This window comes from Chanodichthys erythropterus, chromosome 16 (genome assembly GCF_024489055.1).
Source record: "Chanodichthys erythropterus isolate Z2021 chromosome 16, ASM2448905v1, whole genome shotgun sequence".
Taxonomy (NCBI): Eukaryota; Metazoa; Chordata; class Actinopteri; order Cypriniformes; family Xenocyprididae; genus Chanodichthys; species Chanodichthys erythropterus.
The window spans coordinates 17,395,559-17,414,101 of record NC_090236.1 but is presented as its reverse complement, the minus strand read 5'-3'; the positions used below and the strand labels follow the sequence as shown (position 1 = coordinate 17,414,101).

Sequence of the window (18,543 nt, the reverse complement as noted above, 5' to 3'; positions counted from 1 at the left end):
AGTGTCGGGATCCAAACACCATGATCCTCACATACAACACAAATGGATGAAAGAGCATACAGGTCAAGAAAATTCGTAATTACACGCCCACACAAAGACAAGAAAACAGGAATGTCAGAGCAAAATCACCAAACTAAGGATATGTTTAAACAATTGTTTCTAGCATTTTTTTTTTTTTTTTTTTTTGCATACAGATGTTAAAATGATCCCCATTCACAAGGATCCACGAAAATGATTAAAAAATACTGTATTATTCATGCCAGGCCAGTAGTTGGCGAGGTCACTGTGTAAAGAAACTGTATAGCGAACATGTAATACGCATACACATGATGTCACCCCTGTTGAAAAAAAAACAGCATATGCTGGTTAGGTATGTTTTGAAACTGGTTTGAGCTGGTTTATGCTGGTCCTTAGCTGGTTTATGCTGGTCCTTAGTGGGCCACGAGCTGTGAGCTAGTTGCTTAGGACCAGCTAGCACTTGACCAAAACCAACTAAGGATGCTTATGCTGGTTTTTTCAACAGGGATTGTTTTCACAAATTCATGTTTTTGTAGTTTACATGGAGACTATAATGGTATCATTTTCAAAAACGTGCATGTTCGAAGCTGTTTTTGAAAATTTTGCATTTTCAGGCTCCCAGAACACCATTGTCTTTGTAAATGAACAGCCAAAATGCACAAAACGTTTTCAGTTTTTAGTTGAAAATGGTGTCGTGTAAACGGCCTCTGATAATAAACCAGACCAAAGTGACAGAACCCTGACACGTTGACCCATAATTAAAGATTTTTAGAATGCATTATGTTGCATGCTCATTTCATAGGACTACCAAACACAAAAGTCACAAATTTAATTTTGTCATTTATTACAAACAGCCAGACAGCAAGTACAAAAATGTGTGACAATCACATTGCTTAAAAAGCGAACATTTTGTGAATGCGTGACATTTTTTTTCTTTAAAAAAAAACAAACAAACACTGCAGTGCAACAGACAATAAGGAAGAGAAGAAAAGAAAAAAGCAGCATACATAGTTACAGACGTTAAAGAAGACAAAGTGATAATATTAAACAACACGGAACAATCAGCTTCCACAACAGCAAAAATTTCCATAACAAGAGTTTGATGGACCACTGATTTCCCCACTGTAATTGGTAGGAAAAATAATATATTATTTTCCAATAATATAAATAAAGCATCATAATAATACGTGTTGTTGAAAAAGGGCTTAAACAAATCTAAGATGGTTTCTGATCTTAGCTGGCATAATATGCCCATCTAAAACCAGCAAACTATCTTAGTAGAATTTTTTTTTTCTTTCCCAGCAGGGTTTTCAACAATATAATTTTAAAACTTAGAAAACAATTATTTTATAATGCAACAAAGTGAACAGCTGATGTACATGTAGATACTCCACGGGTGTTTTCTCACACAGAGTTTTTCTTACAGTCATTGTGATTCCACAGAACAGCAGTGAAATTGGGGTTTTAAACTGTGAGCAGAAGCCTAGATGGGAGCACAGTACATATGGCAATGCCATCTGTTCAATAAAGGGCATCAGCACATTCTGGGAGAAATTATTTTGCAGGAAAATGTATTAGATTAAAAAAAAACTGAAGTGATGAGTTAACTGACCAGCTTCAACAAAGTTTCAGATGAACTACAGAATGTTGAGTGAATATCACTGACATAGCACTGCCCACTGGCATTTAGCCTTAGAGGCTCGACAGGGCTTTTAGAGTTACAGCACATATAAAGAATGTGAAAATGACAGATATGTTGAAATGAGGAGATATGCAAGCTGGGGTTGATGGGGTATTAAAGCTCATTTCCCCTCAGTGTCCCATGGTTCATTTAGATTTTAATGAGGAATGTAACCACTGTTCATAATCACTTCCACTACTCGAATGCAACAACGTCTGGAAACAACAGAGCAGGAAACCATCAATTCTACAAAGGCTTCATTAATATATGTCACCAACTAATAATCTGTACTTTATTATTTCATTTTCCGACCTGGACTTTCTTATACTCACCAAGGTTGCATTTAACCAAGAATACAGTTTTAAAAAATAGATTGATTATTAGCATTGACTTTTTCAACATTGAATATTATCATCAATGTAAAAAAAAAAAAAAAAAGATTTAAATGCTTGATATTTTTGTGGGAAAGAATTATACACTATTATTATTATTATTATTAGAAATTAATACATTTATTCAGCCATATATACACTGCCCTCCAAAAGTTTGGAAACACCCCTGGCAAAGTGTGGTTTTGGATGATATCAGCATAAATCCTTATCATTTTTCAGTGCAAATACATTAAAGTAACTTGACATTATCATTGAAGACCAGCAATAATAATTTTCATTTTGATTACATAATAATTATATATATATATATCTATATATATATATATATATATATATATATATATATATATAGATAGATAGATAGATAGATAGATAGATAGATAGATAGATAGAGAGATAGATAGATAGATAGATAGATAGATACAGTAGATATGTCTAAGTCAGACATTCCCCTTTACCAGCTGTGATGCCTGGTTACCGGTTTAAACTTGGCCCAGGTTTGTAAAAGATTTTTGGTTCAGCACACCTCAATAGCTTCAACAATTGATTGCCAATTAAGTTTAGAATACAATGAACCAATTAGAATCCCAGTTTAGGTCAGATAGCTGCTAATGGTGTATATTTTGATGAATCGAAAATGTAAGTTTTTTTCTAGGTATAAACTGTTTATATAATAAAATATGTTTTCTTAGTTTGTGTTGTCCCTTATCAGTGCAAAATTGTTACAAATTAAAAGGATTCATGCCAATATTGTCCAAAACCCCACTTTTCTAGGGCGTTTCCAAATTTTTGGAGGGCAGTGTATATATGTATACATACATACATATATATGTATACATACATACATATATATATATATATATATATATATATATATATATATATATATATATATATATATATATATATATTCAGTGGAAACTTTAAACAACCTTTACGCTGGTCTTTTCCAGTCAAGATTAAAAAGCAAAGTCTGAAACAATCCCTCTAATGCTATGATGATATTCACACATTCTCTGAACAGGACATGTCAAGACAAATGAATTACACCTAACTTCAACTGTTTGTAAGTCAAACTAGTTGCTCTGATAGTGCACTACATATACACCTCAAAATACAGTAGACTGACCTGTAAATAAATATAATGTAATTATATTATAGCAGAGGACTATGTCCAAACAGTTTGAATCCAATAGGTCTCTTTTGCAATGAGAAACAGACTCTTTTATACACACCACAAAATAGTTAACATAGGTTCATTTTTACAAACCAACACTGTGAAACACTTTGAAGGCAAGTTTCATATCACACTCAAGATCACAACACAAGATGATACAGTGCTTTGCAAAGGTTTTCAGACCCCTAATTATTTCTCTCATTACTCTAATTTACAAATTCAATTTTAAATGAAATGCTTGCAATTTTAATAAAAAGAAAAACTGTGCATGTCTACACATTATATCACGGAGCTAGTATTAAAGTAATGATAGCAGGAAAGCTGGCTTTATAAAAGTCTTCTGTGGCATGTACCGTATATTGAGGCCTAATTTTGTCCCATTTTCCTCAGACAGATTGATATTTCAGGTCAGTCGGTGACACTTCTGCACTGCTGATTGTCAAATAGCACCAGCGATGCACAATTAAACTGAGATCAGGGTTTTGACAGGGCCATTGTAGGAAATTCACCTTTTAGGCCAGTCCATTGTTAAATCGCCTTGTGTGTGGGATCATTTTTGAGCTGAAAGTTATTCTAGAGTTATCCATTCTTTTTTAGCAAGATGCCAACTCCTTACCTTTGAAAAGCAGCCCCACAGTAGGATGCTATCACGACTTTACTTCACTGTAAGCATGATGGGTTTTATTTTAGTTATAAGTATTAGGTGAATTTAAAAGCAAATCTATCTTTCCCCATAATTCTGCTAGGTCGCGGTTATGCTTTTTAACTCCATGTGTTATATGTATTCATTTGCACCTTCCAATACAGGACAATATGAAGATATCTTTGCATAATAACATGTCATTTTTACTTTTTTTTTTTTTTAAGAGTTGATTTAGATGTGGCTTTTTTATCATTAATTAAATTCAAAGTGTAATGAACATTTCACTAAAGGTTGTGACTTTGGCACCACTTTGAAAATTCAAGGCAGTAATTAAACTAAAGTTTTCCATTTTAATGGGCTGAAGTTTTTACAGTCTAAGTAAGTGATCTTATGATTTTTACCCACCAGATGACAACATTCATATAAAAAGCAAAGTCTAGGGATCTGAATATAAAAAAAAAAGTGCCGCTGGGATCTTTTGGCCTAGACCAGTATGCAAAAATCACTCAGAACATCTAGGCAATTTATAGCTTAGAAAGACGGTAGCGAGTTTTCCATGTAACACCACTGTAAAAATAAAATGCTTAAGTAATAGCTTGTTATATTGTGACATTCTCCACATCTATGAATTTGTTTTACATTCTCATAATGTAACTAATTTATACATAATTGTCTGTCGGAAATCTAAATGATGATCCTTTCAATTTTTTTTACAGGAAATCATTGTAATGATTCACAGTTAGAGGACAACTGAAATGCAATTGTGTCCTTGTTAGTGGGATTGTTACTTTTGGAAAGCACTGTATATTTGACTGTTAGTAGATTGCACTAACAATGGCAAGAAAACACTCAAGAAATCATCACTAAAAAACAGACATTTCTGATTGCAGTGAATGGCCAAAACCTTAATTATGTGAGAACATAAAAAAGAAAAGAAAAAATGCAGCAAAAATATAATAGGCTAAATAAAATAAAATAAAAAAGGACACTTTATGCTGCAAAGTGTACACCTCAAGCACACAACCTTTCAAAAGGTTCAAGAAAAGCACTTACGACATTTGATAAAGAAACAACCTAACAAGATAAGCTAAAAACTAAAGTCAGTATTGCGTTTTTCTACAAAAAATAAAAATAAAAAATTGTGTTTGATTCAGTTGGGCATCTGGGAGACAATTCACAAGTCAACATTCACATGCTTGTGCTGAACCGCTAAAGCTGCTGCAGATCTGTGGAAAGGCATCGACTGCATCAGGCAGATCATGAGACTGAGATAACAGAGCTCAAAGAGTCATGACCTCTCCTTCCGAAGCTCTGATATACACAACATGGCCACAAGCTTGTGGACACACACTTCCAGTTAACAGGTGTAGCTATTTCAGCCACAGCCATTACTAAGAAGTTAATTAAATCAAGAATACAAACATTTAATCTTCTAAAACATCTTTAGAAGAATGTGGCCCTTTTCTCTTTCAGTATTACAAAGTCACCGTGAGAAAAGAAAGGTCCATGGAAGAACTTGACTGGCCTTCACAAAGCATGGCAGGAATCCCACTGAACAGCTCTGGAATTAATTTGGAAAGCTAAGAGAGCCAGACTCCATCATCCAGCATCAACACCTGACCTCACAGATGCTCTTCTGTCTGAATAGAAGTGCATTTCTGCATCCATATTCCAACATCTGGTGGAAAGCCTTTCCAGACTGAAAGCTGGTAGGACCACCTCTGTGTTAATGCCAATGGCTTTGAAACAAGCACATTTTGGGTATGGTGTTCAACTATACTGCAAAAATAAACAAGTATTTTTGTCTTGTTTTCCAACATCACACTGTTCAAAAGTTAGCATTTTTTTAAAAAATGTTTTTGAAAGGAGACCCTTATGATCACCAAGCAGTAATATTGTGAAATATTATTACAGTTTAAATACCTGTTTTCTATTGTAAAATGTAATTTATTCCTGTCATGTCAAAGCTGAATTTTCAGCATCATTACTCCAGTCTTCAGTGTCACATGATCCTTCAGAAATCATTCTAATATGCTGATTTGATGCCCAAGAAATATTCTTATCAATGCTGAAAACAGTTGTGCTGCTATATAATTTTGTGTAAACCGTGATTTTTTTTTTTCCAGGATTTTCTTTTCTTTTTCAGTGTTTCTTTACAAAGTGACATCGCCAACTACTGGCCTGGCATGAAAAATACAGCGTTTTTAGTCGTTATGGATCCGTGTGAACGGGGATCATTTTGTTAATGTTTTTGTCATCTACATGAAAAATGTTTCCATATATATATATATTGTTGTCGTGTAAATGTACTCTTAGGTGCGTTTTTGTTTTAAATGGCGTTTTAAAATGAAAACGATCCTTGTCTATACTGGCTTTTCCACAGCATTTCAGAAACAATCTCTGTCTACACTACATAAAAAAATGCAGAGTTTAACAATGAATGCTAAAAATGACAACAAAGCCAGCAAAGATTGTAGGTCAGTCTACATGTTATTTACATGGTCGTCAAGGATACACATAGTGAACGTGAGCATAATTTTTTTAAAAGTCTCCTTTTTAGTCCGTTTACACTGAAATGCAACCCCAGCGTTTTGTTCGAAAACACCGGCGTAGTGTAAACGACAGGCATAATCGTAGCAAAACTTACGCATTTTAAAACGAAAACGCACTAGTGTAAACGGTGCCTTAGTGATGTTTATGAACAAACAATTGGGTAAGAAACAATATGAAAATAAGCAAAATACTATTTAATTACACTATTTATTAAACTTTTTTTGTTTTAGATATTTTTAAGGGGAAACAAGACAAAAAATAACGATTTTTGCAGTGCATCCACTTACTTTTGGTCATGTAGTGTATATCAAGAGAAGATCAAGTAATAACCGAGTCGTGAACAGCAGAAGCTAAAGTCAAAAATACATAGAAGAGTGAAAGTGCTGTTTGTTGACCAGCTCTTTTTTTATACCACATGGTGAACAAAATCAATATAGACAACAGGAAATGATGATCCCGGGTCAGCACTCTGAGAAATTGAGCTGGCATCAATTGTTTTAATGAACAGGTTGGCCAGAGGTGTGAGCAGTATCTCATCAAAGTGCTCCAGCAGTGGCGCTTCCTTCCCGTTCTGTCTATCAGTCTCATATTCTCATGCCATATATAATTCTCTCTTCACACAGCTAGTGCATCCAGCACATCTTTCTCTCCAGGGAAAAACTGTCACGGTGCTCAGGCGATGTTGCAGTGCTGGTCAAACATGCACAGAGTGGTGCATAAGAAAAGAAAGGCTGTCCGGGCTGAGCTGCCAGATGATGTCAGAATCACAAGCTGATACGAAAACTTGTACCGGCGAAGATGAATGTTTTTGATATACATGCAAAAAGAGTGCATGCTGTGTTTGATGGGGAAAAACACAACGACAAGAGCAGCGGGGAGCAGTAGGGGAGCCTCAAGGGCGCTGCATTGTCTGCTGGTTTATATGATGCTACGACACTTAGCTACAGTAGCTGATCAAATTAACCTGCTGATCTGACAACAGGGACAGCGTACCTTCATCTCATGGGAATTCAGGATTCTGACAGGTGGTGGACAGGAGTGTCATTTTTAAATAAGCAAATAAGGCATAAAGGAAGGATAGGTTGCTGAGTTGCACAGTCAATGGACCTTATGCTACACTTCATACAGGCACAGTCTTGACATTCACTCACTCTGAATCGTACCTCATGTCTTTTGCCGACCGTAGACCTACATATTGTAAGCAATTCTGCTTTCTTGTCATGGCACCGAACAGAATATCACTACAGTCTCAGATCAACTACCATCTGGATTTTACTACTTTTTGTACAGGGAGTAAATAAAAGCAGAAATTATAAGTTCCTGAATGACCTATTAAGCGGTTTAAAGGAAGTTATGCAAGTCACTTTGGGAATTTTAGGATTTGGGGCTAATTTTTTTTGTGCATTTTGTACTAAAGTAAAATGTTTGACAGTGGCAAAAACTTTCCTAAGACTGGCTTAAGTCTAATGTTTGTCTATGACATGAAAATAGCCTATAAGAAACTAGGGCTGGGAGATTTATCAAATTTTCACAATATATTCATGATGATCATGATGACTTTGCAGGCAATATAAAAATAAGGAGCACTGTGAATCATAATGTAAGGTGCTTTTAATTTAGTCATTACTTTCTCTAAACACTGTCATACTCAAGTATGAAAGTGTTTAACGTAAACAGAAATGTTTTAAAGGGTCATGAAACTCGAAACCAAATTTTTTGAGATTTTAACAAAGTTATGTGTGTTGAACAACAGTCAATGTTAATTTTAAACCTTTTTGCGCTATTTTCAACTTCCGGGTTTAAATTCGCCTTTGTGCCAACGTCACAAGACGTTTTCTCGTACTATAGTAGGGTGATGACTCATCAGTTTCTGATAATTATTCATGAGACTGAGTGTCCTTATCCTATGAGAAGATGCGTTGCTTAATTCATGACAGTACGTGCTTAATTATTCATGACAGCAAGCGTTGATTTCAGGTAAGCGAGCAATGCAGTAATGGATCAAAAACGAGTGTTTGTTTTTGCATTGTAAGAGTTTCTGCGTCGCACAAGTTCTCTTCAATATCTGTGTCAAAGACACAAATGCGATTCATCCACATTGTGAGTGTAACCAGTCTTTACGGCTCTTTAGCCGATCAAACAGCTTATAAAAACGCCGCAAAATAAGTCTCAAAAGTTATCAAAGATGCAACAGCGTGTTCATATATGAAGACTTCAGATGCAAAAGCCTCTAAGTGCCATCTGAAATGTTCTTGTAAAATGAGCATTTTTATCAAGCTCGTATGTTTCAGTTCAGTAATTTCACTTTAATAGCAATTAATAGGTCCTTTTCATTGCCATTAAAGAAAAATAACTGAACATAAACATACAAGCTTGATAAAAATTCTCATTTTATACAAAAAGCCAATACGAAAGTGACTTTTACTGCAATTCATCGACTGGCCGCTAGAGACAGGCTTCAAACGAGAGCAGAATCTCACTGAGCTCCATGTTAAAATGCCCAACTTTACAGCAGAAAAAAAAAACATGTTTACAGCCTGGTACAAATTGTGGATTTGGTCTATATAGCTAATTTTGACGGGTGACATCACGGACATATTTTTTACAGTCTATGGTCTTCCCTCATCCCCCTCCACTCCGCAGCTTAACCACGCCCACTTTTGTAAGATTTTTCAAAACTGTGGTGAGAACTGACTGCTGCTGAAACAAGAGGTTTCATGGCCCTTTAATAGCATATCTGATTTAGACTTTAATAGCAAAAACTTCATTAGAATTCATATGTTCAATTAATTTCTGTGAATCAGTTGATTCAAAATTTTGATTCTGCTATTTGCACAGAAGTCTCCATGGCAGGTTTCATTTTCATTTGTTTTACTATGTTGCTTTAGTTTTAGATAAATTATTAAATTCATTAAATATTGATCTTCCTTGGGTTTATTTGGTGAAAACCTTTTTTTTCCCCCACAGATTTTTACTGTATTTTACTTCTTGCACTAATCGTTTGAATCAAACTACAGCCATTACTGCAGTTAGATAAAAAAAAAAAATAGTGCAAGAAGTGAAATATATATTTATATATAATTTGGTATATTGGCCAGCCCTAATATAAGGGGATAAAAGATAAAACAAGGACATTACATTCTACTGTAGCCCATCCTTTCTGCAATAAGTGTATGTGCTCTGAAAGAAATATACTACTTGATTGTCCAGATGAGTACAACATGCAAAATCCACTATTTGATCACACCGGTTTCATTAGAGAGCTGTCCTCATGGTCACGGAGGGTTACTTACTTCACTTGGACAACTGTTTGAAATCACATTCGGAATGATTCATTTAGCCACTTCATGACAAGTTTCATGTGTGTTACTTTAAGATGGAGGGGGAACGAGCCAACAGGACCGTAGCGTTAAGGAATATTCTGAAAGAATGGGAGTCTTGGTCATGACAGGTGCCATTCCGGACTGAAAAACTTGATGGGGTGCGTCTTTGCCCACTTCGCAAAAACTGCCTTCTCTGTGATGAAACGGTGCCCGCCATAAGGGGCACTCTCATGCAAGAGGTATTCGGCACACTCGTCACGACTTCCTGCTTCATAGTAGTGGTATGGGACCTTCCTGTAGCCTTCTGATCTAAAATGTAAAAAAAAAAAAAGGTGAAAGGAAGAAAGTGTTATTTTGTTATTGACAATAAATTGTACTGTAAAGTGCCATTTTCAATAGCCTATATTTTAAAGGGTTAGTTCACCCAAAAATGAAAATAATGTAATTTATTACTTACTCTCATGTCGTTAAACACCAGTAAAATCTTTGAATCAGTGGTATTTCAGTAGTTTGACACGCAATCCGAATCACTGATTCGAAACAAAAGAATCAAAGCAGTGTTTTGAAATCGGCCGTCACTAGATATTGTTGAAAAGTCGTTATTTTGTTTTTTTGGCGCACAAAAAGTATTCTCGTCACTTTATAATATCAAGGTAGAATCGCGGTAGTCACATGAACTGTTTTAAATATGTTTTTCAGTACCTTTCTGGGCTTTGAAAGTGTAAATTAACTTGCTGTCTATGTAGGCCTCACTGAGCCATCGGATTTTATTAAAAATATCTTAATTTGTGTTCCAAGGATGAACGAAGGTCTTACAGGTGTAGAACAACATGAGGGTGAGTAATAAATGACTTTATTTTCATTTTTGGGGTGAACTAACACTTTAAAAGGCATTTACATCTATATTAGGTAACATTTTATTGGTGCACATTCGACATTCTACTAACTATAAGTAAATTTGCAACAACATGTCAACTATCTCTCATTAGAGTATTAGTAGACTATCTGCTTGTTTAGTATCTGCTAACACATTTTATTTTGATGGTCCCCCAACAGACATTTTAATAACTATAGTATAAATATATTTGCAACTACACTACTGTACCGGTCAAAAGTTTGGAAACATTACTATTTTTAATGTTTTCTGAACAAAGTCTCTTATGCTCATTAAGGCTGCATTTGTTTAATAATAAACACAGAAAAAACTATAATTTTGTGAAATATTATTACAAATTAAAATTATGGTTTTCTATTTTAATAAGCTTTAAAATATAATTTATTTATGTGATGCAAAGCTGAATTTTCAGCATCAACACTCCAGTCTTCAGTGTCACATGATCCTTCAGAAATCATTATTATCAATGTTGGAAACAGTTGTGCTGCTTAATAGTATTTTATAACCTGTGATAATTTTTCAGCATAAATCAGCATTTATTTAAAATAGAAATCTTTTCTAACAATATACACTACCGTTCAAAAGTTTGGGGTCAGTATTTATTTATTTATTTATTTATTTTTTTGAAAGAAATTAATACTTTTATTCAGCATGGATGTGTTAAATTGATAAAAAGTGATAGTAAAGATTTATATTGTTAGAAAAGATTTATATTTTGAATAAATGCTGTTCTTTTTAACCTTTTATTCATCAATGAATCCTGAAAAAAGTATCACAGGTTCCAAAAAAATGGAAGACTGGAGTAATGATGCTGAAAATTCAACTTTGCATCACAGAACTAAATTATATTTTAAAGTATATTAAAATAGAAAACCATAATTTTAAATTGTAATAATATTTCACAATATTATTGTTTTTTTCTGTATTTATTATGAAATAAATTCAGCCTTAATGAGCATACGAGAATTCATTCAAAAACATTAAACATAGTAATTTTTTAAAGACCTAACAACCTAACAGCCTACTAGTAATCTAATGAGAGTTAGTTGACATGTAGATGACAGTTTACTTATAATTAGTAGAGTACCTGAAATGGACCTTTGAAAAAAGAAAAAAGTGTATCCCTATTTTATTTAAGCATTACAAATCTCTGAGTGAAATTGAAAATAAATAAATAAATAAATAAATAAAAGTAAATAAAATCTATAATTTTGTGAAATATTATTACAAATTAAAATTATGGTTTTCTATTTTAATATACTTTAAAATATAATTTATTTCTGTGATGCAAAGTTGAATTTTCAGCATCATTACTCCAGTCTTCAGTGTCACACAGTGTCCTTCAGCAATCATTCTAATATGATGATTTGATACTCAGTTATTATCAATGTTGAAAACGGTTTTGTTGCTTAATATTTTTTTGGAACCTATGATACTTTTTTCAGGATTCATTGATGAATAAAAGGTTAAAAAGAACAGCATTTATTCAAAATATAAATATTTTCTAACAATATAAATCTTTACTAACACTTTTTATCAATTTAACACATCCATGCTGAATAAAAGTATTAATTTCTTAAAAAAAAAATAAAAATAAATAAATAAATAAATACTGACCCCAAACTTTTGAACGGTAGTGTATATTGTTAGAAAAGATTTCTATTTTAAATAAATGCTGATTTATGCTGAAAAATTATCACAGGTTATAAAATAATATTAAGCAGCACAACTGTTTCCAACATTGATAATAATGATTTCTGAAGGATCATGTGACACTGAAGACTGGAGTGTTGATGCTGACAATTCAGCTTTGCATCACATAAATGAATTATATTTTAAAGCTTATTAAAATAGAAAACCATAATTTTAAATTGTAATAATATTTAACAATATTATTGTTTTTTTCTGTATTTATTATGAAATAAATTCAGCCTTAATGAGCATAAGAGAATTCATTCAAAAACATTAAACATAGTAATTTTTTAAAGACCTAACAACCTAACAGCCTACTAGTAATCTAATGAGAGTTAGTTGACATGTAGATGACAGTTTACTTATAATTAGTAGAGTACCTGAAATGGACCTTTGAAAAAAGAAAAAAGTGTATCCCTATTTTATTTCAGCATTACAAATCTCTGAGTGAAATTGAAAATAAATAAATAAATAAATAAAAGTAAATAAAATCAAGGATATTTTCTCTGGAATGCACTGATGACAATAAAGACATTACAATAAGATTATGAAGCATGCAGCAGTTTTGATATTGTTGAAGCTTTAAAACATTGCTTCTTTTATTCAAAGACCGAGTCCATAAGGAGAACTCCAGCCGAGAGCTTTGAAGACTTTTTTTTTTCTCTTACTAATAGATTCAATTTTTCTCGCCCAGTAGCACCTGTTGAATTTTAATTACAAGAGATCCAGCGAGGTCAATTACAACAACAGCTCAGCACATTATGCTAAAATAGATACTTCCCAGCTGAACTGCCTTTCATCAAAATGAATTTGTTGTAGCCAGTGTTTTCTCATTTGCCAGTCTTTACAGGTGACTGGGATTTTCTGTGGAATGAAAATTGCTCATTGTTTTGAAAGGGAAAGCGGAATGAATAAATGGTTGGGAAAACAGACTATAATAGCTACTTTAAACACACTAATCATATCATTGCGTGCTTTGATTATGTCTATCTGCCGTAGGAGGGTTGTGAGGTTGTTAAGGACACTATCATTAAAATGGAACCATAGTGTGAGACTTATGATAAAGGGGCTTATATGCTGCTAGTGAACTATTAAAAACAAAGGTCAGGAGACATGCAAGGCAATGTGTTAGAAAACAGGTCAACAGAAAAAACATTTTGACACCCAAAATTATTGTAGTAGTAAATCAATCAATAGTATTAAAGGTGCCATAGAACTGAAAATTGAATTTACTTTGGCATAGTTGAATAACGAGTTCAGTACATGGAAATGACATACAGTGAGTTTCAAACACCGTTGTTTTCTCCTTATGTAATTCTCATTTGTTTAAAAGACCTTCGAAGAACAGGCAAATCTCAACATAACACCAACTGTAATGCAACAGTCGGGATCATTAATATGTACGCCTGCAATATTTGCATATGCCAGCCCATGTTCAAGGCATTAGACAAGAGCAGCCAGTATTAACGTCTGGAGCTGCACAGCAGAATCATCAGATTAGGTAAGCAAGCAAGAACAACAGTGAAAAATGGCAGATGGAGCAATAATAACTGACATGATCCATGATATCATGATATTTTTAGTGATATTTGTAAACTGTCTTTCTAAATGTTTCGTTAGCATGTTGCTAATGTACTGTTAAATGTGGCTAAAGTTACCATCGTTTCTTACTGTATTCACGGAGAAAAGAGTCGTCGCTAATTTCATTTTTAAACACTTGCAGTCTGTATAATTCATAAACACAACTTCATTCTTTATAAATCTCTCCAACAGTGTGTAATGTTAGCTTTAGCCACAGAGCATAGCCTCAAACTCATTCAGAATCAAATGTAAACATCCAAATAAATACTATACTTACATAATCTGATGTATGCATGCAGCATGCATGACGAACATTTTGTAAAGATCCATTTTGTGGGTTATATTAGCTGTGTGAACTTTGTTTATGCAATGTATTATAGAGTTAAGAGCTTGGGGGCGGGGAGCGCGAGCATTTAAAGGGGAAGCGCATTGAATCGGCGCATATTTAATGATGCCCCAAAATAGGCTGTTAAAAAAATATATATTTAAAAAAATCTATGGGGTATTTTGAGCTGAAACTTCACAGATACTTTCAGGGGACACCTTAGACTTATATTACATCTTGTGTAAAAGCATTCTAGGGCACCTTTAAAAAAATGTGTTTAAAATATGATCAACATATAAGTTCACTTGTGGAATAAATTAACCTTATATCATGGTCTGTTTGAATATTTGATTCTGATTGGCTAGAAGGTGTGTTAAAACATATAAATAAAATAAGTACCACATATTAAAGGATTAGTTCACTTTCAAATGCAAATTAGCCCAAGCTTTACTGACCCTCAAGCCATCCTAGTTGTGACAAAAATATGACATTTTTTTTTTCTAATGAAAACAATCAGAGAAATATTAAAAAATATCCTGACGCTCTATAATGGCAGTGAACAGGGGTCACTAGTATGACCTGAAGAAAGTGCTTCCATCTACATCCATCCATCCATCCATCCATCATAAATATACTCCACACGGCTCCGGGGGGTTAATAAAGGCCTTCTGAAGTGATGCGTTTGTGTAAAAAAAAAATCCATATTTTACAAGTTATGAAGTAAAATATCTAGCTTCTGCCAGACCGCATTCCGTATTCAACGTAGGAAGAAAGTGTAAAACTCTCAAAGTTCAAAAGGCTTACGCTACATCCTACACCTTCCCTATGCAACTTACGGAAAAGTGTAACTGACGTGACGCAAGTTTACTCTTTCTTCATAACTTTAATATGGAAGGTGGTCTGGCAGAAGTTAGATATTTTACTTCATAACTTGCTAAATATGGATATTTTTTCTTACACAAATGCATCGCTTCACTTCAGAAGGCCTTTATTAACCCCCCAGAGCCGTGTGGAGTATGTTTATGATGGATGGATGTAGACGGAAGCACTTTCTTCAGCTCATACTCGTTGGTCCCATTCACTGCCATTATAAAGCTCGGATGCATCAGGATATTTATTAAAATATCTCAGACTGTGTTCATTAGAAAGAATATACACTTAGGGATGGCTTGAGGGTGAGTAAAGCTTGGGCTAATTTTCATTTGAAAGTGAACTAATCCTTTAATAAAATTAACAATTATTTTTATCTGTCCAATCAAATTTAGGTAGCACTTTATTTTATAGCACTTTATTTTATTATGTACTTATTGTATGTATTACAATAACTAGGTACTAAGTAACCCTGAACCTACCCCTAAACCTAACCCATGTAGTTACCTTATATTAACAGTACTTTCTTAGGTAATTACACTGTAAATGCATGTAAGTACACATGCTGTGAAATAAAGTGCAACCCAAATTTGTGTCGCAAACATCAATAAGAGCTTTAACTTTTCCATGCTGGAAAGTGACCATGGTCTAAGTATGATAATTTTAATGCACTTCACTTTGCATTGAGTGGTTCTTTGCCTCCACTTTGTGGATTAAAATTGTTAAATGCACACCTAGCTGTCAGTATCTCTTATCTTGCTTACTGTGAATAGACGATTTCTAAATGGTTGCTTTTGTGTGATGCTACATCCACATCCCTAGGTGTGGCCACATTTATTGTTCAGCAAAATTTCATGGGTGAAACTGAGTAATTCCAATAGGAATCTGTGCGATGGGAGTTTCAACATTAACACACCAAGTCACTTTTTTTTTTAAATGTAAGTACATAATAGTTAAAAACACCTCATATAAAGTGTGACCAAAACTTGAGTTACTAGGTTTAGTCACAAGCTCAAGTTTAAAGCTATTTAGTATAAAGTTCTATTCAAGCTCTAGTATAAAGTATTGGCAATAAATAAATAAAATAAAAAATAGCGTAACTAATTTCAGACAGAGGGTCAGAATGACAAAAATATTAATTTTTTGCAAATATATGATTGTTTTCTGTCCAAAAACTGAAGTGAAAAAAAAAAAATGTTACTTCACCCAAAAATGAAATTTCTATCATCAAGTACTCACCCTCATGTTGTCCCAAACCTGTAAGACCTTTGTTTGTCTTCAAAACACAAATTAAGATATTTTTGATGAAATCCAAGGGTATCTGATCCACACATAGGCAGCAATGACATTACACTTTTTGAAGTACAGAAAGGTACTAAAGACATTGTTAAGACCATCGACATGACTACAGTGGTTCAGGGGTCTGAAGTTTTTTGGGGCCCTGGAGAAGGTTTGACATGCCCTGACATTTGTGCTTTTTTCAGTTGTTCATAAAGTATTAATGGAAAAAGTGTCATTACACTGTATTCAGCACAATTTAAGCTACAATAATATGTGAGGAACATGTACATGTTTGTATTTTTGAAGGAATAACGTTTATGCGTGGTTATTGAAAAAAACAAAAAACTTAAGTCACTGAAATAAAGCCAAACAATATATATTAAATTTGTGTTCACAATACTTCTGGGTATTGCTTCAAAATGAGGTAAAATTATGCTGCCTGCTTGTTCATATAAAACAATAAAGAGATTTTAATTTTCTAAAACATCTTTGGTCAAGAAACAGTATGCGTGAAGGCATGAATCATCATGAATAATGGGTGATTCTCAGCTGAGAAGACAAAAGAATCGCATAAAGAGCTCTAATGAACTGCATAAATAATGAGCTCTTTCAGTCAGGTAGGCTGTGAAAAAATCATGTCTCAGCTCATCATGGTGTAAATCAAACATACAGATAAAACTGCAATACAATTTAAAATAATGGTATTCTATTATATTCTTTAAAATATAATGTATTTCTGTGATGCAAAGTGTCTGAACAGTTATGTTACCTCTATGGCATTTCATATAGGCTTTTAGCTTAAAATCATGTACATTTGGAGAAATATTGATGGATTCTCATATGTTTGTCAATTTTCTATACAAAGGAGTAATATTTATTCTATATTTATTGTCTTCACTATGAACGCTGGATACTGTTTTCAATTCATACTTGCAGCCGGATGGCGCTCTGTACACCTTTAGTCCACAAATCCATATAAAGAAGAAGAAGAACCAGGAACAAACTGCATGTCTTCTAGAGCTCGCTAACCATAGCTTTAACATCCAGATAAACACTTTTCAAGACAATCAATACACGATTGAGACGATGAATGCATGCATTGCCTCAGAATTTGCGTCTGAATAGCGCTGGCTCCGTGGGCGTGGCCGCATTAGCAGATAATGAGCTGAGTCATGGACTTCTGACATGGCTCTCTTTTCATACAGATTACATAAACCCAGAATTTTTGTTTTCAATTTGACTTACACAATTTAAAATCTAACATTTCAACGTGTCTTTAGAGACAAGTCTCATTTTTTTGTGATTAGTATTCACTAAGTTACAGTTCATTTTCTGAGAGCTATCAGATTGGACTTCGTTCAGAGGGAGACGAGAGATCACGCATCATGTTAGTTTTCTTTATTTTGCAAAAAGCACAACATTTTGTTTTTACTCTGAGTGTACACAAATAAAAGAAGATATTCCACAGATTAAAATGGTGTATAGCTCTTAATTGTATGTGCAACTTTGACGGAGTATTTTGAGCCTCTTTCACACTGGTTAGAAAAAAAATGCAGTGGTCACGCCGGCGTGACCGCCGACCCGAGAGTGTTAATATTATTAAGTGACGAGAATACTTTTTGTGTGCAAAAACAAAACAAAAATAACTTTATTCAACAAATTTGTCTGTCCCCTGTTCATTGAAGAGCTTCAGTGTTTATGTCCAAATGGTGCCTCAGTATTGCGTGTGATGCTGACGCAGGAGCCCGCCAATACTGAGCCCATTTTCTGACATAAACACTGAAGGTCTGCAATGAAAATAGCAGAGCAGAATTTGTTGAATAAAGTTGTTATTTTTGTTTTGTTTTTGCACACAAAAAGTATTCTCGTCTTTAGTACCTTTCTGGACCTTAAAAGGTGCAATGTCATTGCTGCCTCTGTGTGGATTATATTCCTCTCAGATTTCATCAAACATATCTTAATTTGTGTTCCGATGACAAACTAAGGTTTTACGGGATTGGGACAACATGAGGGTGAGTACTTAATTACAGAAATTTCATTTTTGGGTGAACTCACCCTTTAAGGAACATATTAAAATAATTTAAAAAATCTCTCTCTTTAAAATTTTGAAGC

At 33.8% G+C, this 18,543-nt stretch overlaps 1 protein-coding gene across 1 annotated transcript in view; it reads right to left on the bottom strand.

Moving 5' to 3' along the window:
- Positions 1-8,796: 8,796 nt before the first annotated feature.
- Positions 8,797-18,543, bottom strand: part of st6galnac3 (ST6 (alpha-N-acetyl-neuraminyl-2,3-beta-galactosyl-1,3)-N-acetylgalactosaminide alpha-2,6-sialyltransferase 3) — a 116,766-nt gene continuing 107,019 nt past the window's right edge. Inside the window, exon 5 of the mRNA XM_067363700.1 lies at positions 8,797-10,096. Within this exon, the coding sequence (XP_067219801.1) occupies positions 9,907-10,096 (190 nt within the window). The 3' untranslated portion in view covers positions 8,797-9,906. The remainder of the gene's footprint in view (positions 10,097-18,543) is intronic.